Genomic DNA, 21,655 nt, shown 5'->3' on the forward strand with positions numbered 1-21,655 from the left:
GGAAAGCCAGACCCCTGAGTCAGAAGTCATACTGCTTCAATGGAGCCATCATAGTGTGTGGGTGTCCAGGCCTGGACACTCCGGAAGGAAATGATTCTCAGCATTCCTAAGGCCATGGTCCTGGAATCTAAGTGCCTCCTTAGGCTGAGATGTTAGTTGGGGAGGATGAAATTTGGGAAGCCAGCCTTACAAGAACACAGGTTTTGTATAAAAAGGAGAGGTGAAGGGCTGGAGATGGCTCAGCCGTTAAGAGCACTGACTGCTCTTGCAGAGGACCAGGGTTCAATTCCCAGCACCCACATGGTGGCTATGAACCGTCCTTAACCCCAATTTCTGGGGAATCCGAAGCCCTCTTCTAACTTCCGCAGCATTGTACCACACAGGTGCACTCGCATACATGCAGGCAATACATTCATACACATAAAAAAATTAAAATAATAAAAATTAAAAAAAAAAAGAAGCCAGGCGTGGTAGCGCACGCCTTTAGTCCCAAGCACTCGGGAGGCAGAGGCAGGCGGATCTCTGTGAGTTCGAGGCCAGTCTGGTCTCCATAGCGAGTTCCAGGCCAGCTGGGGCTACTGGGAGACCCTGTTGACAGAGAGAGAGCGAGAGCGAGAGCGAGAGCGAGAGCGAGAGAGAGAGCGAGAGAGAGAGAGAGAGAGAGAGAGAGAGAGAGAGGTGAAGGCAGAATGCATGCCTCAGCAGGATCCATTTAACATCGAGGAGCCCAATAAAGGTTGGGCAGAACCAACAGTAACACTGGCATATTAAGTATGTTTGCGTGAGGTTGTGAAAGAGTGTGAGCAACTGACAAACAGGCCCAAGAGGATCTCGGAGACTGTGTCAGTGACTGCGCGCAAGAAGGGCACTGGGGATTTGCAGGTTGGAAAAAGACAGGTGATGTTATGCTGGGGTGAGGGAGTTCGCGGAGGGGGCAGTGGGTGGAGCGTGTCCTCCCAGGGCAGACCCAGCACCCTCCCCCGCTGGGCCATCGCCCGCATTCCCAGCATCGCGCCTCCACCGCCCCCACGCGTGCCACTATGGGGAGCGGCCCGACCTGTGCGTGACACCTGGAGGGCGCGGCCTCAGTATTAAAGGGGGAAGGAGGCCGCGGCGCCGGCCCCAGGCGCTAGCCCAGGCCAAAAGAAGCTCTCTCGTCCAGTCCGCATAGCCGGCCGCTGGAAGGCCGCCCTCGGGGGTACGGCAGACACGATGCTGATGAGGGTGCCCTCCCTTCCCGAGCGGGGAGAGCTGGACTGTAACATCTGCTACCGACCCTTCAACCTCGGGGGCCGCGCACCCCGTCGCCTGCCCGGTACGGCGCGTGCCCGCTGCGGACACACGCTGTGCACCGCCTGCCTGCGCGAGCTGGCTGCGCGAGGCGAAGGCGGCCGGACCGTGGTGCGCCTGCGCCGCATGGTCACGTGCCCTTTCTGCCGGGCGCCCTCGTCGGTCCCGCGCGGCGGCGTCGCGGAGATAGCATTAGACTCGGGCTTGTGGTCACGATTAGAGGAAAAGGCACAGGCTGAGCGTGAACGACACCAGACGGGGAGCCTGGCCAAGGAAAGCGGGGACGATGATGGAGAGGACGATGACGCGAAAGTCGAGTGCGAGCAGGGGGCGGGACCTAGAAGTACCGGGTGGCGCGCGCTCCGGCGGATTGTGGACAGGGTTCTGGCGCCCGTGCGCAGCTGGCGGCGTCCGTTGCCTAGCAATGGTGAGGGGCGGCCTAGGGAGGATGACGGGCACAGCGCACCGAAGAACGCCGGGTCAGGTCGCATTCTCCTGTTGCCACTAACCCTTCTTATTTCCTCCAGTGCTCTACTGTCCAGAGGTCAAGGACATTGCCCACGTGACCCGCTGCACGCTGTAACCGAGGAACCTGGGAGTTAAGGCAGAAGGAAGGTGGGAGCAGCAGCCTTGCGCATTAATACAAAGGGCTGATTGTCAAGACTACTTCCTCTGATGCTGGAATTGGTACCTGTGTGATGGAGTTGTGCAAAAGGCAGACCACCTTAGGAAGGAGGTGTTACTTCTGAGCTACGGAGGTTTCTAGACGAACGTCCCATCCACCGACTGTGCCAGCATTATATTTTCAAGATGGAGTGGCCCAGGAATGATAGAAGAAAAGCCTACCTTGTTGTGGGAAGAAAACATAGGTTTTTAGGGGCTTTTGGCTTTTGTCCAGGGAGGCTGTGATGTAAGCAACAGGTCCCATTTTAGCATTGTCAGTGGAGATGATTTTTTTTTTTTTTAAGGAACAACAGGAGAGAAGAGACTTTTAATGTCATGTCAGTCTCACTGATCAGGTTATGTACAGATGGTGGTTTGCCATCGTAGTTCTGTGTTCCAGAAATTACTGAGATGCCTCCTTGTCTATGATTGGGGGCCTTGCACACAGTCTCTCTCTTCAGCTTTGCTGGGGCAGGTTGAAATTGTCCAAAGGGGCATATGTGAGACCTTAAGACTTAATCAAGGGTAGGTGTGCCATTTGTTAAAGGAATCAAAATTTAAACTTTTGATATTATGTGTTGTCTTTACATTCAGATTCTTTAGCACTACTAAAAAAAGATGCATAATTTTAAACTTGTGTCTCATAATGGGACATCACTTATTATGTCATAAGTTCTATTTTAAAGTCCTGTAAATATCTTACAGTAGAATCTAATGTATTGGTGTCACTAAGAGCTTGCTAGAAGTGCAGAATTTAGAATCCCACTCCACACTCCCTGATTCAGACTGTATTTTCACAATTCCAGGTGATCTGTGTGTATATAAATTAAGAAGCACTGGTCTAGATTGTAGACACTGAGGTGTCATCACTCTGAGATGTCATCATTTCTGGGTGGAACATTTAAAACACAAATGACACACTATGAAGTTCTAAAGTGACAGTCTATTGCTAAAGAAAACTATGTTACATTTTTCTGAGTTAAAAATGTGAACTTGTAATAGACCTCAATTTTCAGGGGTCTCCAAGCTTGTGTTTAATGGACAAATAATAATGTATCCACTTACCGAGCATAAATTTTCATTTTTTTAAACCACATTTTGTCATTTTCCTATCCTTAAGTTTCAGTGTCCCCTTTTGGGAGCCCATGCCTACCTCTTGTAACATGCCTTATTTCCACTATTTTCTATATATGTGCTACTGAAGTGAACACTATATTTATTTTCTGATAGTTCATGTTTTCTGAGTATAAACTCCAAAGAACTATTTCCAGAGCCAATAGCAGTGTTAATGTATTATATATACTCAATAAATGTTTAACTTATAACTTATTTTTTATTTTATGTATATCTGTATAAGTATATGCTATGTATGTTTGGGTATCTGTCTAGTCCAGAAGAGGGTGTCGGATCCCTGGAGCTGGAGTTACTGACTGACATGGGTGGTGGGAACTGAACTCAGGTCCTCTGGAAGGGTTCTCTCTCCAATCCAGTATCTCGTATTTTTTAATGTAATAGTCTCAAGAACAAAGCATCTGTCCTCACTCAACCTGTGAGAGGCTATAACTGAATAATACAAGGGATTGTCCAGTAGTTCAAACTTTAGCAAGTATGCCAATCTGCCCTCAGTTCCTTTGGGGGAGAAAAGCATTCTGATTCATAGTGGAATTGAACCTGTGGGGCTGTAGTGACCTCTACCGACACTTGGGAGAATAACTTAAAGGTAGAAGGCAATTTTCAATCTTGTGGCCTCAGGAACCTTGCTTTTCACCAACTCTACATTGGTGGCTAGTGTTGGAAAAAGGTCTTTTAATGAATGGTCCAAGAGACAAAAATTCAGAAAGATAACAAAATAGGCAGGTAATTAAGATGAGATAATGTTTCTTACCTTACCTCCCCACAAGAATTCACCCCAGCCAAAAATAACAGCACACAGAAAGGAAAGTATAATTTATATGTACAACCAATAACCTGATACAGAAGAGGGGATTGGGACAGACCAGGAGTGGGTGTGAAGAGACTGGGAAAGGGGCAGCAAGAAAGTGAAGGGGCAGCAAAGAGGAAGTGGGGGGATTCCCCATGCAAACTGCCACTCCCTGGCCCCTCCTTGGAGGGGGAATGTGCCCACATCTCCCTAGCCTGCTATCAACTATGTTGTTCTGATCCCACAGGCAAGGTAGTCCCCTGACTAGGCCCCTGGCCTGACTTACTCAAATTTAGTCTGTATCCAGGCCTTGAGGAGGGAGGATATAAGTCCCCCAGAAACCTGAGCCCCAGTATGGGGTTCTGCCCCCCCCATGTCTGGCCCTCTGTATTCTCTCCCACCCTTTCTAGGTTACCTGGGTTCCTAGAATAGGTTGGGGAGCTCCTCTTTGGCTTGAAGGAGTATCTCCCAACCATAACTTGTTGTGGGAGTGGTCCTTGGTCCCTAGGGAGGGGAGAAGGTTCCCAACACAAGATGCTGGTACACAGGAGGTAACTGAGCCAGTGAATGGCGCCTTTATTCTGAGGCTGAACAGCAACGGACTCCCTCCCCTGTAGCTGCTCCACCCTCCATTTTGGGAGAGGAAGGGGAAGGTAACATGCAGCCACCCCTCCTCTTCCCTTCTTTCTCCCAGGGCTCATTTTCTTCCCTCTATAATCAAGCTCCCCTCCTCTTTGAAGTTTTTTTTTCCCCACAGAAATTCCTAAAAGCCAGGCAAGGCAAATCCCCCACTTTTGCAGAGGTGGAGGTGATATGCAGGAAAAGAGACTGGGGAGGTTCCACCTCTTTCCTCCCAACAATCATTTATTGGGAAGTGGTGTATATTTGGTGGTGAGGGATAAAGGTACTTGGAAGGCCCTGCTAGCCATCTCCCACCCAGTCCTCTTCACACCAGCACAGTCTTCAAAGTTTGGTGGGAAAGGTGTGTGGAGGTGGAGAGAGATAGGGGCCCTTCTTGAAGAGAGGAGTTATAGAGGGGCAAAGGGGCTCCTAGCCCAGTGGTGGCCCAAGGGGTGGGGAAGGTGGCGGGTTGGCAGCAGACCCCAAGGCCTGAGATGGGGGTCGGCCCCGGGAACGGGGCCTAGGTGAAGGGCAGGCCTGGGATCCAGTCAGTCGTCTATACAAATCACCTCCCCGGCTCGGGGCTCCTTCCGATCCAGCCCGTCTGACACCAATGCCCCCACCATTTCCTTCTCCTTCTTCACCAGCACTGGAGGGCCGTTGGTGGTGGCTGTTTGGGGAGGGAAGGAAGGAAGGAAAGGTCAATCCTCATATGACCCCAAACACCATTCCCTGACAATCGCCTATCCTCACTCCTAGGTCACTTCCTGCCACTAAGGATGGAAAGACTAGGATAAACTCCTCTTCCTGAGATTTCTCTTGTGCCATGTGACAGGGTCTGATTCTCACTTTACCCCTTCTGAAATCACATTCATTTGCAAATGAGGTAAGCCAGGTAGAGGAAGCTTAAGTGGGATATCCAAAGTCACATGATAGGTGTGGCTTTTGGGTTTGGTTTTTTTTTTTGTTGTTCTTTTTTTTTTTCCAGACAGCATCTTATAGAAGGCCAGGATGGCCCGAGAACTCTTGGCAATCCTGTTTCAGCCTCCTGAGTGACGGATGAGGTTTTGGACCACTAGGATAGAGGAGGGGCCCAAAAAGGAAGGGGTAGAACAAAGCCCCAAACAACTCTTCCCTAACATTGGTTACTTCCAAGGAAGTGAGATGGGTTCAAAGCAGGGCAAAGGAATGAAGTAGAGATGAAGTCTGGCAAAAGTGAGGGAGAAGCAGGGAGTCAGAACCACCATCTAACCTGTGATGAAGGACCCTGCTGGCATCTGGCTGTAATTGGCGCCTGCGGCGGCCAGGGCCCCTACGGGTGCGGCGCTGAAGGCCGCCCCGTACCCCGGAGGTGTGGCGTAAGGTCCCGGGGGGAAGGCCTGGAATAAAGAACATGCTGGGGTTAGTTAGTCCACAGTCTAGAGGAAAGAAGTCACACTCCAGAATTACTGGAGGTTGTGATACAGGCAGGGAGACTCACTTAAGGGAGAAGACTGTTCTAGCAGGCTGTTGTTCCATGTGTTGATGGAACTGTTTGCGTGTGTGCAGGAGGAGCACACAGGGAAAACAAGTTAGAGGGAAAGAGGGTTACCGGTGTGGGGTGAGGTTCCGTGCCCTTGCTGGCCAGCCGGCTGAGGATGCTGCGCTCGGACATCTGAAGGCGGGCTGCGATGGGGGGTATTCGGGACAGCGTGGCTGGCAGGCGGGTCACGTCCGCCTTCATGTCGCTCAGCAACTCCTCCAGCTGGTTCAGAACTGGGGCCCGGGCCACAGAGAAAGAAGACCAAGAGAAAGGTGGAAAAAGAGAGATGGAGCCAGAAAACGTGACAGTCAGATGGACAAGTACAGTCAGAAAGACAGAGGACATAGACATCAAAGAACCACAGATCAAGTGACAGAAATGACAGAAAGTCAATAGAAAAAAAAAGAGAGAGAGAGCAACTCAGAGGGTGAAAAGTATCAGAAAAAGAGAAAGACCAAGATACCACATAGGACAAATGGAAAGAAAGAAGAAAAAGAAGTATGGGAAAGAGGCGGGAAAAGACATTGGAAGACATGGGGTCGGGGAGTTGTCAGAACATCCCATACTAGAAGAGGGAAGTTTAGGGGTTGGGGATGATGGGGAGGAAATAGGAGGTGTGGGTGGTGGTCTGATTTAAGGAATCAAAGTTTTAATACATAAGGGGAGGAGGTTAGAGGATCAGCATTATAGATTAAAGGAATTAGGAGAGGGGCCTAAGGTGGGGGGTTAGGAGCCAGTCACTATGCCAGGTGGCATTAGATGGTTAAGTTGGGGCTTAATCTATGATTATTAAGGTAAGAAGGTGTTGAGGAAAGGGTTGAAAGTCAAAGGAAAATTTAATGGGGTAAAGTCAAGGGCAGAATGGCATTAGTTTCTACCTCATGGGGTGAAGGAGATACAAGGGAATGTGACTTATGGGATCATAGCTAAGAACTTTTGTGGTGTACACACAGACCCAGGCTTCAAATTAGGGGATATCAGAATCATGACAGGTATGACCACGTGGTTCCACTATCCAGGATGAGGTCTCACTGCATGAATGGACCAGGAGCCTATCAGGCACTGATGTAAATACTATCAGAAGAGCTGGCTTGGACAAAGGCTAAAGTTAAAAACCAAAAGGGTGCCGGATGGGTCAGAGATGGGTTAGAGGTTAGAGAGGAGTGGTCAGAGGGTAAAGGGGTCAGAGGGTGAGGGATGTGGGAAGATTTTTAAGGGGTGCGGGGTGAAGACTTACGCAGCGTTGTGGGCCCTCCCCCGCGCGGGGCCACCGCGGCCCTTACCCTTGTGCAGGACGGCGTTGGCTGGCTTGTTCCCTGCCAGCGACTCCTTGGAGAGGTGCTGGTGGCTCTCAGCCAGGCACTCGGCCTCGGCGAAGCGGGCGTGGAGGGCCATGGCGGGGTGCGCCGGCTCCTGTGACAGGTTCAGGTAGGCCGCCCGCCGCAGCTGCTCCTCTATCACCAGCGCCTGCTCCAGGAGCTGAGGGCACAGGATGGGGCCAACCCAGAGCTAAGTAAAAGGACCCCGCATACACTGAGGACCATTCTGCCCCTGCTGTTGGCCCAGAAAACTCCACCTCAGCTCCACAATATGTGACCCCAACATCAATCCTTATCCAGACCACAGTCCCCAACATATGGATACACTTGGGTCTTGGCCTCAGTATTGCCTCGAGACTACTTCTGACCCAAGCCTTTTTTCAACCCTGCTACTTTCCCTTATCCCCACCTTGAACCTCCGGGCCAGGAACTTATTTTTCATCTCCAGAAAGTTCCCCTTATTGGCTTCAGTTTTAAATGGCTCGTTGATAATGGCAAACTGAGCATCATTCTGGATATCTTGCCACCGTGCATAGCCATGGCTGCCAGTGAAGGAAAGTGGACTGTCAAGGAATTTAGCCAATGGACTGGACTATGAACATTTCTCCCTATTGGCCAAATTTCCCCAAAATGTGACACAAGTCCCTGAACCCTGTCTGGGCTGTCTTCCCTGTACCCCCTTCTCTTCTCTGTTCACCCTTCTCTTCCCTGTATCCCCTTCTCTTCCCTATAGTTCCCTTCTCTCCTGGTTGACAGAACCTTTTTCTTTTGTCTTTTATCTTTTGTCTTTTTTTTTTTTTTTTTGAGGCAGGGTCTCCCTGTAGCCCCAGCTGGCCTTGAACTCACAGAGATGATCTGCCTGCCTTGGCCTCCCAAGTGCTGGGATTAAAGGCACACACCACTACGCCCGGCTTTTTTTTTTTTTTTAATGTGATTTTTAAAATTTTTTATTTATTATTTTTATTTTATGTGTATGTGTGTATTGCCTGTGTGTAGGTAAGTACACCCGTGTCATGCAATGCCCACGGAGGACATAGGACACTGCTGGATCCCCTGGAACTGGAGTTACAGACAGTTGTTAGCTGCCATGTGGGTGCTGGGATTCAAACCTGGGTCTTCTGCAAGAACATCCAGTGTTCTTAGCTGCTGAGCCATCTCTCCAGCCCTGACAGAACCTTTTTTCATCTTGCATTTGTTTCAAAGGATACAGGACGATCCCAGCCAGAAGCCAATAGTCATGTCTTCGGTGCCAGATCTCATTGAGTTTCCCCGAGGAAATAGCTGCCCGCTCTTCATTCTGCCACAGTGTGTGAAGCTCTGCAAAGAGGACAGCAGAAGCATCAGAGGTCTGAACCACTTCATCCCAATAGGCAGGTACTGTGCAACACTGAATGATGGCAGAATACTAAAGGTTCCTTAAGAGTAGGTAAAAGCTAGGTCAAAGGGTGAGGAATAAAGTTAGTTCTGAACAGGTTCACATCAGGATTAAGACTAACTGGTATTAGAGACAAGTGTGGAATTTGGCAGTACACTTAAGATTTAGAGCAAGGATCACTTGTCAACACCATTTCATTGAAAGTACTTGGAATTAAATGTAGCAGAGAGCCTCAGGCAAAATGAGGAAACCCCATGAAAATGGGCAGTGAAGAGCAGATAGCATCAGGAACCTCTCCCACCTGTGAAACCACCATCAGCAATATTGAACATGAATCTCGGCTTCTCCACTTTCTCCTCACGGCGTCCATTGGACCTTGGCTCATCTCGAGGAGGTCCAAGTCGAAGCTCCCTGTCTCCTTTTACATCTTCTGCTAGGCCAAACCAGGCAAAAGTTCATACCTCAAGACAGCCTTCTCCAAAATCCCAAGACTATTTAATACATATATAGTACTAACTTTTTTTCAACAGCTACCCACCCAAGACCCAGGCATGTGGTCCCCCAGATTCCACCTCCCCTAATCCCCTCAGGGGCCCAGGTGTCCAGTCCTTCCACCCATTACCTCTCTTGCCCAAATCCCCTGTTTCCCCCTCCAGCTTCTCCCTATGTTCCTGTCCATCCAATGGCTTCTCCTCTCCCCTTTCTCCTGGCATTGGCTCTGTGGCTGTGGGAGTGGATGGGGGGATAGGAAGGAGGATGTCACGCTCATCCCAATTTCTGAAGCAAGAACTCCAAAACTAATCCCCAACACCCCTAAGACAGTACACTCACCAGACTTCTCTCTGTCTCCTCTGTTCCCAGGTTCAGTCTCCATCTCCCCAGGTACCCTTGGTATTTCATCCTCTAGCAGACTCTTCCTTGTTTCTAGTCGTTCCCCAAGGGAAGGGGCTGGGCTTGGAGAATCAACCTGGTGAAGGGTAGTAGAGTTGAGATAAACTCAAAGTTTCTGAGGCACCTAGCTGCCAAGACCCCTCCAGACCCTTCCACTCCCTCTTCTCAGAGGGAGCTAGGTGTCCACACACCTCTGTCTCCATCTTTTCCCCAATTTTGCTATTCTTCTCTGACTTCTCGTCTGGGTTTTCAGTGTCATCCTTCTCAAGAGGTGTCCTTATGCCATCTCCTTTCTCACTTGGAGCGGGAGTAGCTGTGGGTGAACACAGAATGCTATGGTTTGGCTATGACTGAAGTGTTCTCCAAAGGTTCATGTGTTGAAATTTAATGCCCAGTGTGAGGTAATAATTGGTAGAAACTTAATCCAACTACATGTTTACTAGTGGGGTTTGGGGGGGGATAATTAAGATTAAAAAAGGGCATCAGGGTGCCCCAGCTGTCCTGGAACTCACTATGTAGACCAGGCTGGCCTTGAACTCACAGAGATCTGCCTGCCTCTGCCTCCTGAGTGCTGGGATTAAAGGTGTGCGCCACCACACCCAGCCCTAGTGACTTTTAAGAAGAGGGGGCAATGAAATATAAATGCATGCTCCCTGTCCTTCACCATGTGGTATCCTGCATGATCTCAGGATTCTGCAAGCAAGAAGGCCACCACCAGATGTAGCCACTTGACCTTGAACCTCTAGAACCATGAACCAAAACAAACCTATTTTCTATATAAAGTTCTCCAACTTCAGGAATCTCACATAATCATGCAAATAGTCTAATATAGGGGGGTAAAAAAGCAGAAATCTCCCCACCCTGACACCTGATCGCACTTGTTTCTCCAGCCATCCTGACTCCCAATTACCAGGTTTAGAGGTGCAAGGACTGTTGGTCACAGAAGCTTCGGGTGTGGTGGGAGATGTTTTGGTTGGAGAGGAAGCCCTGGAAGAGCGCTTGGAGTCAGCACTAGGATCAGGCATCAGTTCGGGCATTGACCAGCGCCCATTGATATGCTCAAACTCTTGCACCTGGGAAAGGGGTTCATAGTCACAGGCCTGGTCAGCTTCTAGCATGAAGCACATAGGAAGCCCCAATCCCCTCTGTATCATACCAGCCTGAGCTAGAGCTCAGGGATGGAAGGCAGAAGAACAGAGACTAAGTGGCTGGTATGATGTTTCAGTGAGGAAAGACTGATACCTTCTTCTTCACCAGAGACATCACTCCAATGCGGGTCAGCACTTGCTGGCGACTCAACCCTTCTCGAGGGACTCCATCAGCAAAGGTTTCAGATCCATCTGCCCCAGGCTCACACAGATGGCGCATGAACAAAGACACGTAGGCCCTAGAAAGCATGGGGTGGAAGGACGGTTGCAAGGCCACAGAAGGGAATGGGGCAGAGATCACTTAACTCCTGAATGTCAACTCCCCAGGAGCCTCCAGGACTCCTCCCATGGATGTATCACTCCCACCAGCCCCCAAAATCCTAACTCTCCCATTGGCCTCTCCTTCTCATCTGCTTCTGTGCATCTCCTGGGCCTTGGTACTTTGTTCCTGGGCCCCATCAGTCAACTTTTCATCCTGTTCACCAGCTTCTCCTGTAAGTGTGAGGCCAGGCCAGACTAGGCAAGGCTCCTTCCACAAACACCTCTCCCATGGAGGAGGCCTGGCCCCTCTATTGTAGGCTCTGCTGAGGGGAAGTGGAGGAGGCTGAGCCCACTTCCCAGGAAACCAAGCCTGGAGTAGTCATAAGGTAGGAAGATGGTGATCAGTTGAGTAAGGTCACATCATATGGTAGCCAAGAGGAATAAAGTAACACCCCAAGTTCTTAGCCTCTCATTCAATTCATCCCCAAATCATGTACTCACTTAAACTCCTTCTCAGTCTTGCCCCGCAGGTCCCGCACCAGCCACTGTGTAGTGAAGGCATCTTGAGGTGGCATCCCCCAGCGCATCACAGCATTAAGGAAAGCCTTCCGTTGTCGGGTATTGAATCCCAGTACCTGAAGGTAAGGCAAGGACGCAGGAGCTCTGAATGACCAGGAGTCTTGAGTCTTAATCCTTTCTACCCTTGGTGCCCCAGACATCAATTTCCAATGTACTTCATACCATTCTCTCCTTGGAGCAAACACAGGAGCCTGGGCCCAAGTCTCACCTCAATGTTGCCCCCAACTCGAGCAAGCAATGGAGGCAGTGGCTTGTCCTTTTCATTTCGGAGCTGCCTCTTTGACTGCCGACGCCCTAAAAGTGCAGGTAACACTGGTTAGTAGATCTACCACCTCCCCTGTAAGCCTCAGTCTTCCTTTGCATACATTCCCATAAGATACAGAAGACAAGAACAGTCAGTGTCATGCTCCCTTCTAATTTTTTTTCATGTACTTTCAGCATTACTACCCAGTAAGTCTAAAAGATGTCATATTTAAAAATGAATAAACATCTCCAGGCGTGGTGGCACATGCCTTTAATCCCAGCACTCAGGAGGCCAAGGCAGGCAGATCTCTGTGAGTTCAAGGCCAGCCTGGTCTACATAGTGAGTTCCGGGCCTACTGGGGCAACAGGGAAACCTGTCTCAAAAAGACCCCAAAACAACAACAACAAAAAAAAACAAATATCTGACACAGATTACTCTCAGGAAGGCAAAATGATGTAATCTTCCTGGGTTTTTTGTTTGTTTGGTTTGGTTTTTGTTCTGTTTGGTGTGTATTTGCTTTTCAGATGAGGTTTATATTTTCCAGGCTGGCCTCCAATTCCTGGACTCAAGCAATCCTCCTGTCTAAACCTCCTAAGCAGCTGGAACTGCAGGTGTGCACCACCACATCTCCCTCCCCTGACCTGCAAGCGTCTACTCCTACATGGTTACATGCTCCAAATTTTAATAGTGGAGAGATCATGGACATTCCTTCCCTTCCATTTGCAAACTGAAGTTTTCCTACCAAAGAAACTTTTTTTTCTAATTTTTCTTTTTGAGATACAGTCTTGCTATATAATAAGGCAGGTCTCAAAAATTCTCAAGTGTTAAGATTACCAGTGTGTGTTACCATGCTCCACATAAAGAAGCATTTTTTACTGTATAAAAATAGTGGGTTTAGGGTCTGGAGAGATGGCTCAGTGGTTTAGAGCACTAACTGCTCTTGCAGAGGACCTGGATTCGATTCCCAGAACCCACATGGTGGTTATCAACCATCTTTAGCTCTAGCTCCAAGGGATCTGACACCATCTTCTGACCTCCGAGGGCACTGCAGAACACGGGTGCACTTACACACATGCAGGCAATACACTCAAACACATGAAATAAAAATAATAAATAAAATATTTTTTTAAAATAGTGGGCTTTCCCATTTGAGGCTTCCTATGCTAATAAACTATTCTGCTGGAAAAAAAATAGTGGGCTTAAAGAAAATAAGTGAATTGGGAAGAGCTGGGACAGAAAGTCAAGAAAAGATACCACCTTCAGGACGCTCGTCAAAGTCTTCATCCTCCTCCTCTGACCCCACTGAGTATTCTGACTGGTTATCTGTGAGGGGTAGAGAGGGCTTACCAGTCAGTGGTAGCCATGCTGGGGCCCTTTTGACCCTGATTCTTCCTCTTGGACATTTATTTTTCCACCTCCACCCTGACCTTGGACCTACTGGGGATGCTGGGTCATGTATCCTGGGCCATCCGTACTCACTGCCATCCCCAGTCTCTAGGTACCCCCTGCTATGCCATCTGACTCCTGTTCAAAGCTACTCTGGGCAGTGAGCTCCTGGGATCCCTCTGTAATCCCTAGCAGTTAAATCACCCATCTATCTTAGAGTAGTTCCTCCTGACCCTTCCTGACCACTTGGCTTTTTTCCCTCTCAATAGCCCTGGCCTCCAAAGCCCTACTCATCACACCTTCCCTTTTCATCTCCTGTCAGGGACAGTCCTCACCTTGATCCTCCTGAGCAGCATCATTGTAGTTAACCTGCTTTCGAACCCGCTTGCCTTTGCCTAGGTTTCGGGCTAGGTCTTCCTGCTGCTGCTCATAGTGATGCCTCAGCAGCTTCTCCCAGTAGTCAGGGTCCACGTTCTCCTCCTGCTTGATGATCTCACGCTCAATCTCCTCAATCTGAAGGGCAGCAGAGTAAAAGTTGGCAACCTTCTTCCTCACTAGCCCTTTGGCTGTATCACAATCCCTCTCTCCTGCCTTGGCCAGTGAGATCCTGCTCACTTTTTCTAGAGCCTCTTTTTCAGGTTTGCACCATGTTTCTGGACCATGTACATTTCTCCTATCACCTCTTCCCTGCAATGTGTTTGACCCTTTTCTTGTTCTATTCTAAATCTCTCCTTTACTTCTCCCTATCTTCTTCCCATAGACTCAGAGGGTACCCTCCTATGATTACCAGAACTTTCTATGCCTAGGTCACCCTCCAAAGTCCAGTCTCCTTTATTAGAATGAGAAGCTGTTGGAGGCCCACTATTGCTTTTTGCTGGGGCCAGGGTGAGAAAGCAAATCAAAAATAAGAGTGAAAGTGAATATTCCTACTTCACAATCTAGTGAAGGGTACTGCCTTCAGAGATGGCCTTGGAAAGTTAACTGTCTGTCCCTTCAGAGACAGCCTTGGAAAGACTGGCCTCAAAGTCTCTCACCTTGTCTTCTTCTCGCACAACATACTGTGCCACCTTGAAGGAGCTGAGATATTCATTCATGTTCTGCACATCAGTGTCCTCAGTTGCATCCTGGTTCCGGTCCAGCAGTCGAGCAATGGCTTCGTTGTCATAGTGGATCACACTGCTATCCTCTTCCTTATTTTCCCCTGGCAGAGATGAGGAACAAAAGAGGGCTTGAGGTTCTAACAAGAAACTCAGGTACAACCTAGCCAGAATGATGAAGTGCTCCACTCTCCATCCTTCTCACCGGCCTGGAGGAAGCACTATGTCCTGGGAGCTCATGTCAAGGAGTTTTTGTTTCCATAGGTGGCCAACCTTCCTCACAAGGTTTTTTTGTTTTTTGGTTTTTTTTTTTCGGTCTTTTTGAGACAGGGTTTCCCTGTAGTCCCAGCTGACCTGAACTCACTGTGTAGACCAGGCTGGCCTTGAACTCACAGAGATTCACCTGCCTCTGCCTCCTGAGTGGTGGGACTAAAGGCATGCACCATCACGCCTGGTCTCACAAGGGCATTGGAAAGAAGGTGCTTCTTCCTTCACAAGCTTCAGAGAAGGTATTTTTACCTAGAGTGTATCTTCAGAGGAGGGACTTCAGGGAACTAAAAAAAAACATTCTCACCCTCACTGGGCGTGGTGGTGCATGCCTTTGATCCTAGCAGAGACGCAGATCTCTGTGAGTTCAAGTCCAGCCTGGTCTACAAAGCAAGTTCTAGGCCAGATGGGGCTACAGGGAGACCTTGTCTCAAAAAAAAAAAAATTCTTACCCTCATTTTCATCCTTGAACAGCTCCTCAGTACCAAATTTGAGGATGTCATCTAGCTCCTGCTTGGACATGGAGCCAGCCTTGGAGCCCAGCCCTGGCCGGACTACCAGGTGTGTCAGCATCATCTTTCTCTTAGCCACCTGTGTGATTCTTTCTTCCACAGATGCACGTGTTACAAACCGGTAAATCATCACTTTGTTGGCCTGGCCAATCCGATGAGCTCTGCTGAAGGCCTTCAGGGGCAGGAGAAGATGGAGGTGAGCCAGGGGAGAGGCAGGGAGAAGCTGATACGAGGTCAGGGAAAGAAGCTGGCAAGGAAAGGCCTTCTCTTCTCTCCTAACACCCACCACCCCTGAGCAGGACACCCTCCTCCATACTCCCATGTCTTCTCCCTGCATGGTACAAGGGTTCAAAAATGCAGGTTCCCACCTGGATGTCATTATGGGGGTTCCAATCAGAATCAAAGATGATGACAGTGTCGGCAGTAGCCAGGTTGATGCCCAGGCCCCCAGCTCGCGTGGACAGGAGGAAGCAGAATTGTTGGGCACCAGGAGCTAGGAGGTGAGAATTAGGAGGCTGGGTTTTTCCCCTCCATGCTGCTAGGTGTTCCCTCACTACAAACCACTAGAGTCCAACTCTAAGTCTAGGTCTCCAACATCCCCTCACCAATCCCCATCCTAGGAGCTGGCAGAAGTTTCTCAGGTCTCCAATGCCCACAAGGACAACAGCATCTCCTCCTCACCATTAAACCGATCAATGGCCTCCTGCCTGAGGGCTCCAGTGATGCCTCCATCAATGCGCTCATACTTGTAACCTTCATAGTCTAAGAAGTCCTCCAGCAAGTCTAACATTTTGGTCATCTAGAACAAGGGAAGATAAAAGTCTATAATGTCAAGACAGTGGGATGGGTCATCTCTTCAAAGTAACCCTTTACTCAAACCAATCCCCAATCCTTGTACTTCAGCACACACACCCTCTTAAGCTCCCTAGGCATATTTTCTCCATTGGTCCCCAAGCTCTTCATTGTTCTACTCTCTTGCCATACTTCTTATTAAAGATCATTTCTTGTCAGACAAAGGTTCTCTGAGACCATAAAAAAGTTTCAGGGAAATCTATGAACCCTTTGAAAATCTGTATAAAACTGGTATAATTGTTTTCTACAAAGTGGAGGTATACCTTTCACCAGAGTTCTAAAGTGTCTGTGCTCCCTACCTGCATTTATTAAGAAGGCTGTAAATTATACTAGTTCCAGAGATGCCCCTGGAGGCAAATGGCTCCATCCAGCTAAAAAGGAATTGAACTACAACTTCTGATAGTCATAGGAATAGGAATTAAGAGCCAAGAATATACCAGACCAGTCATACTAGACCTTTTGTTTGTTTGTTTGTTTATTTGTTTGTTGTTTATTTTTCAGTGCTGGGGATCTAATCCATGGCTTCAAACATGCTAGGCAAGTGCTCTACCACTGAACCATACCTCTAGCCAGTGGTCTCCCTGTAGCTCCATCTGTCCTGGAACTCTCTATATAGACTAGTCTGGCCTCCACCTCACAGGGATCCACCTGCCTCAGCCTCCCGATTAAAGGCGTGAGCCACCACACCTGGCTTTTTTTGTTGTTATTGTTAAAGATAGGATCTCACTGTGTCTAGACTGGCCTACCATCTCGGCCTCCTAAATACTAGGATTAAAGATTACTACTTTGCCCATCCATGTCAACAAACTTATAGGTAGGATCTCTCGATCGTTCACTACAGCAGCCATAGGAAAAAGCTCAGGAATTAAAGTCTAGTTGGTGAGAGGCAACAGAACACAGATAGGAAGAGAGCAGAGGGAGTGGGCCACCTGAGAGAAGATAAGCACTCTGTGTCCTTGCTCCTTCAGCTTCCGAAGCATCTTCTGCAGGAGCATGAGCTTCCCCGATGATTTAATAAGTGCCCCACCCTCATAAGCTCCGCTGGGGAGTTTTGGAGACTCCTGGAGAAGAAAGAGAAAGGAAAGCAGAAGGTCAGGAAATATACTCCCTTACACTATGCCCAGAAAAGTCGAAAGTTTAAACCCAGCTTGTACACTTTTCAAATTCTTGCCCCTCCAGGGCTCAAGTTCTGAGCCCTCCAGCCCAGCCCCACCCCTATTCTCAACACAGGATTCCAGAGAATCAGCCATTTGGTCAATTCTCTGCTCTTTGTATCTACCATAGCAGCCACAGGAAAGAGGTATGGGTGGTTGCAGCACTTCTTAAGATCCATCATGATGTTAAGCAGCGACACTTGGTTCCCACCACCTCGTGAATTCAAGGCCTCAAAATTTCGAGTCAGGATGTATTTGTAGTATTTTCTAAAGAACAGAGTAGGGGTGTTCAAGAGACATAATAAGAACACTTATAATACTGCACTTGGTCACCAACTCTACCCAAACCCCAACCCCAAATCTAGGTATCCTGTCCCACAGCTCACTTCTGCATGGGGCTTAGCTCCACTCGAACAATAAGCTCTGTCTTGGCTGGCATGTTCTTAAAGACATCTGCTTTGAGCCTTCGCAGCATGTGTGGCCCCAACAAATCATGCAGTTTCTTAATCTGGTCCTCTTTGGATATGTCAGCAAATTCTTCCAGGAAGCCCTCCAAGTTGCTGACAGGCAGAGATAAGAAAACAGACAAGGTGTCAAGTTCTTTGTCCCTGATCTGAGGCTCCATTTTCTACCTCAGATTAATCTTCAACTAGTAACTCTGCATGCTCTGCCTTTGCTCTCTGCAGACTACCTATAGTGAGCCACTTACTTAAACCTCTCTGGGGTGAGGAAGTTGAGCAGATGGAAGAGCTCCTCCAGATTATTCTGCAATGGGGTCCCCGTCAGCAACAATTTATGATCTATCTTGTAGCCATTGAGGACCCTGAAAAACTAGAAAATGGGGCAAGGACAAGCTGGAGATAGGGTGTATCAGTGGCAAGTGGCTGACTCACCTCACTGACCATCACCAGCTTCTGAGTTCCCATATCCCTCAGGATCAGAGATCCCAAATCCTTAGTTCTTTACCTCTTCCAGCATTGATCTTAACTCAGATGCTCCTGGAACTCTACCTCCCAGGCCACAAAATGTTTTGTTTTTGTTTTACTTTGTTTTCAGGATCAAGGTGAATGGGAGCCTATAGTTCATTTCTTGGGTCTGAGAATTTCACTCACCTTGGACTGGTTGTTCTTGAGTCGATGGGCTTCATCCACCACAAGACAGGCCCAGCGGATAGAGCCAAGCGCTGCCTGATCAATGGTGATCAGCTCATATGATGTCAGGAGAACATGGAACTTCACCTGTGCCTCCCTCTGCCAACATAACCATTGCCCAATCAGCTGCTACTCGACACCACATACCTGCACCTTTAGGCCCTGTCCTTTACCCAGAAACCCTGTCCAGTGATTCCCTTGGGAAGCCAGTTAGTCTACCTCCAACTCTGACTCCAAGCAGGGAGGTTTACTGACCACAGCCCTCAATCCCCACCCACATGTCCAGTACTGACTGATCCATTCATGCCCTGGGGAACCTACTGTGGAATGCAGAGGCACAAAGACAAATAGAAGAAAGGAGGGGGAAAGGTGAGTGGGAAATAGAGGAACCAAGGTCCTGATTGGGAAAAAGAAATGACAGATCTGAAGCTTTTAAAAGTGTATGAGAGCCGGGCGCGGTGGCGCACGCCTGTAGTCCCAGCACTTGGGAGGCAGAGGCAGGCGGATCTCTGTGAGTTCAAGGCCAGCCTGGTCTACATAGTGAGTTCCAGGACAGCTGGGGCTACAGGGAGACCCTGCTTCAAAAAGAAAAAAAAAAAAAAAAAAGTGTATGAGATAGAAGGGCTTACCTTCATCTTAAAAGCTTTCTTCCCACCTTTGATGGCATTATCTTCAAAAGAGAACTCGTTTTCACGAATAATGGCCCGGCTATCCTTGTCACCCGTGTATGTGACCACGTAGAACTTGGGTGCCCACATCTGGAACTCCCGTTCCCAGTTAATGATGGTAGAGAGTGGGGCACTCACCAGGAAGGGACCTTTTGTGTGGCCCTGGGAATCAAGGATGGAATCCCATTAGTCCTGCTCAAGGATATACACTCTCATCTGCTTGCTGCCTGCTGTACCCTTCTATCCTCCACCCCAGTCTAGGCTAGGACTCAGCTGGGTCACCCCTCTCAGGGGCCTAGAATCCAACACACACCTCCTTATAAAGTGAGTAGAGGAAGACGATGGTTTGGATGGTCTTGCCCAGCCCCATCTCATCAGCTAGAATCGTGTCAGTGCCCTGGGCCCAGGAGAAGCGTAGCCAGTTCAGCCCTTCCAGCTGATACATGTGCAGTGTACCTCCTGTGGCTGTGATAAACCGTGGCTGAGTCTCATATTTCACTGTAGGCTGTAGAGGCAAGACATCACAAAGTTCAAAGGAACTGTTAAGGGTCTTCTGCCCCTCCCTGGTACTGGTTTCAAGCTGGATTACAATTCTCTCTACTATGGTCTGAGCTACGCGCTCTAGTCTTCAGTCTTTCTCCCCCAGTCCTTAAAACAATCCCCAGCAGCACCAGTGGGAAGGGCTAGCTAGAACTGAGATGCTGCTTCTAGTAGCTCTATTACTCCTATGCCCAAATTCCTAGCCACTCTGATGAGGGCAAGGCTGGATAAAAGAAGAACTACTATTCCAAGAGGCTGCTAAAACTCTGGGAAGTTGCTGATAACTTCAGGGAAATCAATCACCATTGCTCCAGCAACAGGAAAAAGAGGACTTACATCATTAGTCGGAGAACTGGGAGGCCCATCACCCTGTAGCTCCTTCTTTTTCTTCTTGTATTTGCGAGGCTGAACAGGGTCTTCTCCCATAATTAGCTCTCTGAGAAAAAAGTTGGTCTAGATAAGGCCTGGTCTTTGGGAACCCTCCCATTTTTCTGAACCATTCCAGACCTACTTCCCTCTGTCCAAAATCTTTTCTCAGATTTTCTTTTCTTTCTCCCAACCATTATAAAATATTGTGTGTGTGTGTGTGTGTGTGTGTGTACATGTAGTGGGTGCATGCATGCCATGTCATGAGTGGACAAGTCAGAGGACAACTTTCAGGAGTCAGTTCTCTACTTTCACCATGGAACAAACTCGGATTTTCAGGCTTCACTGAGTCATATTGCCAGCCCTCTCCCAAGCTTTCTACCTTGGATTATACCTTGAGGGCCAACCCTTTTCTCCTCTTCTTAACCATTTCTCAGATCTTATTTCTTGGTGTTCCCTCCACCCCCAGTAGTGGTGGTGGTGTCTTTTTTTTTAATTTAGTTTACTTCCTTTATGTGTATGCATGTGTGCATTTGCATGTGTGTGGGGAGGGTGCCCATGGAGGCCAGAAAAGGGTGTCCAAATCCCCTGCAGCTGAAATTACAAGCAGTTGTGAGCCTCTAGATGTGGGTGCTAGGAACTGAACTCCAGTCCTCTGCAAAAGCAGCAAGTTCTTAACCACTGAGGCATCTTTCCAAGCTTGCCAGATCTTATTTCTGTTTCTAATACTACTTCTTTACCAACTCCACACAAAAACCTGGCCCAGGCCACCACTGCCCTAAACTCTGCTTGGGTCTAGCTAGAACTGCATCCTCAATTTAGTTTTCATGTTCCATCCTCAGACGCCTTTTAATCCATGACCTGGCTCCCTCACCGGTGTCTCCAGTAACTTTGCTTATGGTCTTCATATTCAGGGATGTTCATTTCATCTTCCTCCCATGTAGACTGGTCATAAGGCAAGTCCTTCCATTTTACAAGATAGTGGTAATTCCCCTTTTTATCCATACTGTTGGGCAGGAGGTCAAGAAAAGGAACAGGAGAAGAAAAGTAATATTGGTTACAAATAGCAAAAAGTTTTGATAAATACAAGCATCTGTCACCTTACTCTAAAGTACTATCTTAATCTTTTTTTTTTTTTTTTTTGGTCTTTTTTTTTTTTTGAGACAGGGTCTCCCTGTAGTCCCAGCTGTCCTGGAACTCACTATGTAGACCAGGCTGGCCTTGAACTCACAGAGATCCGCCTGCTTCTGCCTCCCAAGTGTTGGGACTACAGGCATGCGCCACCACACCCGGCACTATCTTAATCTTTTATGGTATCTGAAAACTGTCACAAAACATCCTTAGAGAGCCTGAAATACCACTCACTTATCCAGACAGTATTTTTGAGTGTCTAATATGATCCAGGCATGGTTCTAGGCACTAGATTGAGCAGAGAATGAACAGACAAATATCCCTATCTGTTTACAAAGCTCACACTTTAAAGCGCAGCAGTAAAATATATAACTAATATTAGGTAGCAGTAAATACCATGAAGAAAGAAACATTCAAGTCAGATGTGGTGGTAGGCAACTTTAAGACCAGTACTCAGAAGGCAGAAGGTGCTCTGTGAGATCAAGGCCAGCCTGGTCTCCATAACAAGTTCCAGGTCAGCTGGGACTACACTAAAAAAACCACAGGAATAAAAAAAGAAAGGAAGGGAGGGAGAGCAGGAGAGAAGCAGGGAGGGAAGGAAGGAGGGAGGAAGGAAGAAAGGGAGGCAGGCAGGCTCAAACACCCATCTGGATGAATTATGATTTTCATGTTTTGCTTTCATGCCCCATCTCTAGAA

The 21,655-nt window shown here is 48.3% G+C and overlaps 2 protein-coding genes and 1 non-coding gene across 4 annotated transcripts in view; 1 reads left to right on the forward strand and 2 right to left on the reverse strand.

Moving 5' to 3' along the window:
• Positions 1-645: 645 nt before the first annotated feature.
• On the forward strand, positions 646-3,252 carry Rnf227 (ring finger protein 227). Of its 2 annotated transcripts, none has more exons than XM_008855778.3 (2): positions 646-1,717; positions 1,818-3,252. In XM_008855778.3, the coding sequence occupies exons 1-2, from the start codon at positions 1,213-1,215 to the stop codon at positions 1,871-1,873; spliced, it is 561 nt and encodes a 186-aa protein (XP_008854000.1). In that variant the 5' UTR covers positions 646-1,212; the 3' UTR covers positions 1,874-3,252. The 2 variants fall into 2 exon arrangements, with proteins under 2 accessions (XP_008854000.1, XP_029413483.1); XM_029557623.1 differs by having other exon boundaries at positions 646-1,607.
• Positions 3,253-3,885: 633 nt separating this feature from the next.
• Chd3 (chromodomain helicase DNA binding protein 3) overlaps positions 3,886-21,655 on the reverse strand; it is a 57,275-nt gene continuing 39,505 nt past the window's right edge. Inside the window, exons 13-41 of the mRNA XM_029557547.1 lie at positions 20,702-20,833; positions 19,798-19,897; positions 19,235-19,426; positions 18,883-19,083; positions 18,215-18,352; positions 17,812-17,933; positions 17,489-17,662; positions 17,228-17,369; positions 16,878-17,009; positions 15,778-15,895; positions 15,465-15,589; positions 15,037-15,268; positions 14,255-14,421; positions 13,556-13,733; positions 13,092-13,157; positions 11,799-11,884; positions 11,513-11,646; positions 10,845-10,989; positions 10,513-10,675; positions 9,794-9,915; positions 9,543-9,678; positions 9,334-9,435; positions 9,013-9,144; positions 8,545-8,653; positions 7,746-7,878; positions 7,301-7,496; positions 6,087-6,250; positions 5,748-5,874; positions 3,886-5,165 (exon numbers count right to left, since the gene is read on the reverse strand). Coding sequence (XP_029413407.1) covers positions 5,044-5,165; positions 5,748-5,874; positions 6,087-6,250; positions 7,301-7,496; positions 7,746-7,878; positions 8,545-8,653; positions 9,013-9,144; positions 9,334-9,435; positions 9,543-9,678; positions 9,794-9,915; positions 10,513-10,675; positions 10,845-10,989; positions 11,513-11,646; positions 11,799-11,884; positions 13,092-13,157; positions 13,556-13,733; positions 14,255-14,421; positions 15,037-15,268; positions 15,465-15,589; positions 15,778-15,895; positions 16,878-17,009; positions 17,228-17,369; positions 17,489-17,662; positions 17,812-17,933; positions 18,215-18,352; positions 18,883-19,083; positions 19,235-19,426; positions 19,798-19,897; positions 20,702-20,833 — 4,090 coding nt within the window. The 3' untranslated portion in view covers positions 3,886-5,043. The remainder of the gene's footprint in view (positions 5,166-5,747; positions 5,875-6,086; positions 6,251-7,300; positions 7,497-7,745; positions 7,879-8,544; positions 8,654-9,012; positions 9,145-9,333; positions 9,436-9,542; positions 9,679-9,793; positions 9,916-10,512; positions 10,676-10,844; positions 10,990-11,512; positions 11,647-11,798; positions 11,885-13,091; positions 13,158-13,555; positions 13,734-14,254; positions 14,422-15,036; positions 15,269-15,464; positions 15,590-15,777; positions 15,896-16,877; positions 17,010-17,227; positions 17,370-17,488; positions 17,663-17,811; positions 17,934-18,214; positions 18,353-18,882; positions 19,084-19,234; positions 19,427-19,797; positions 19,898-20,701; positions 20,834-21,655) is intronic.
• Positions 11,247-11,383, reverse strand: LOC115068074. Its single transcript, XR_003847456.1, has one exon.

Source organism: Nannospalax galili, unplaced genomic scaffold, assembly GCF_000622305.1.
Source record: "Nannospalax galili isolate Female #2095 unplaced genomic scaffold, S.galili_v1.0 scaffold146, whole genome shotgun sequence".
Taxonomy (NCBI): Eukaryota; Metazoa; Chordata; class Mammalia; order Rodentia; family Spalacidae; genus Nannospalax; species Nannospalax galili.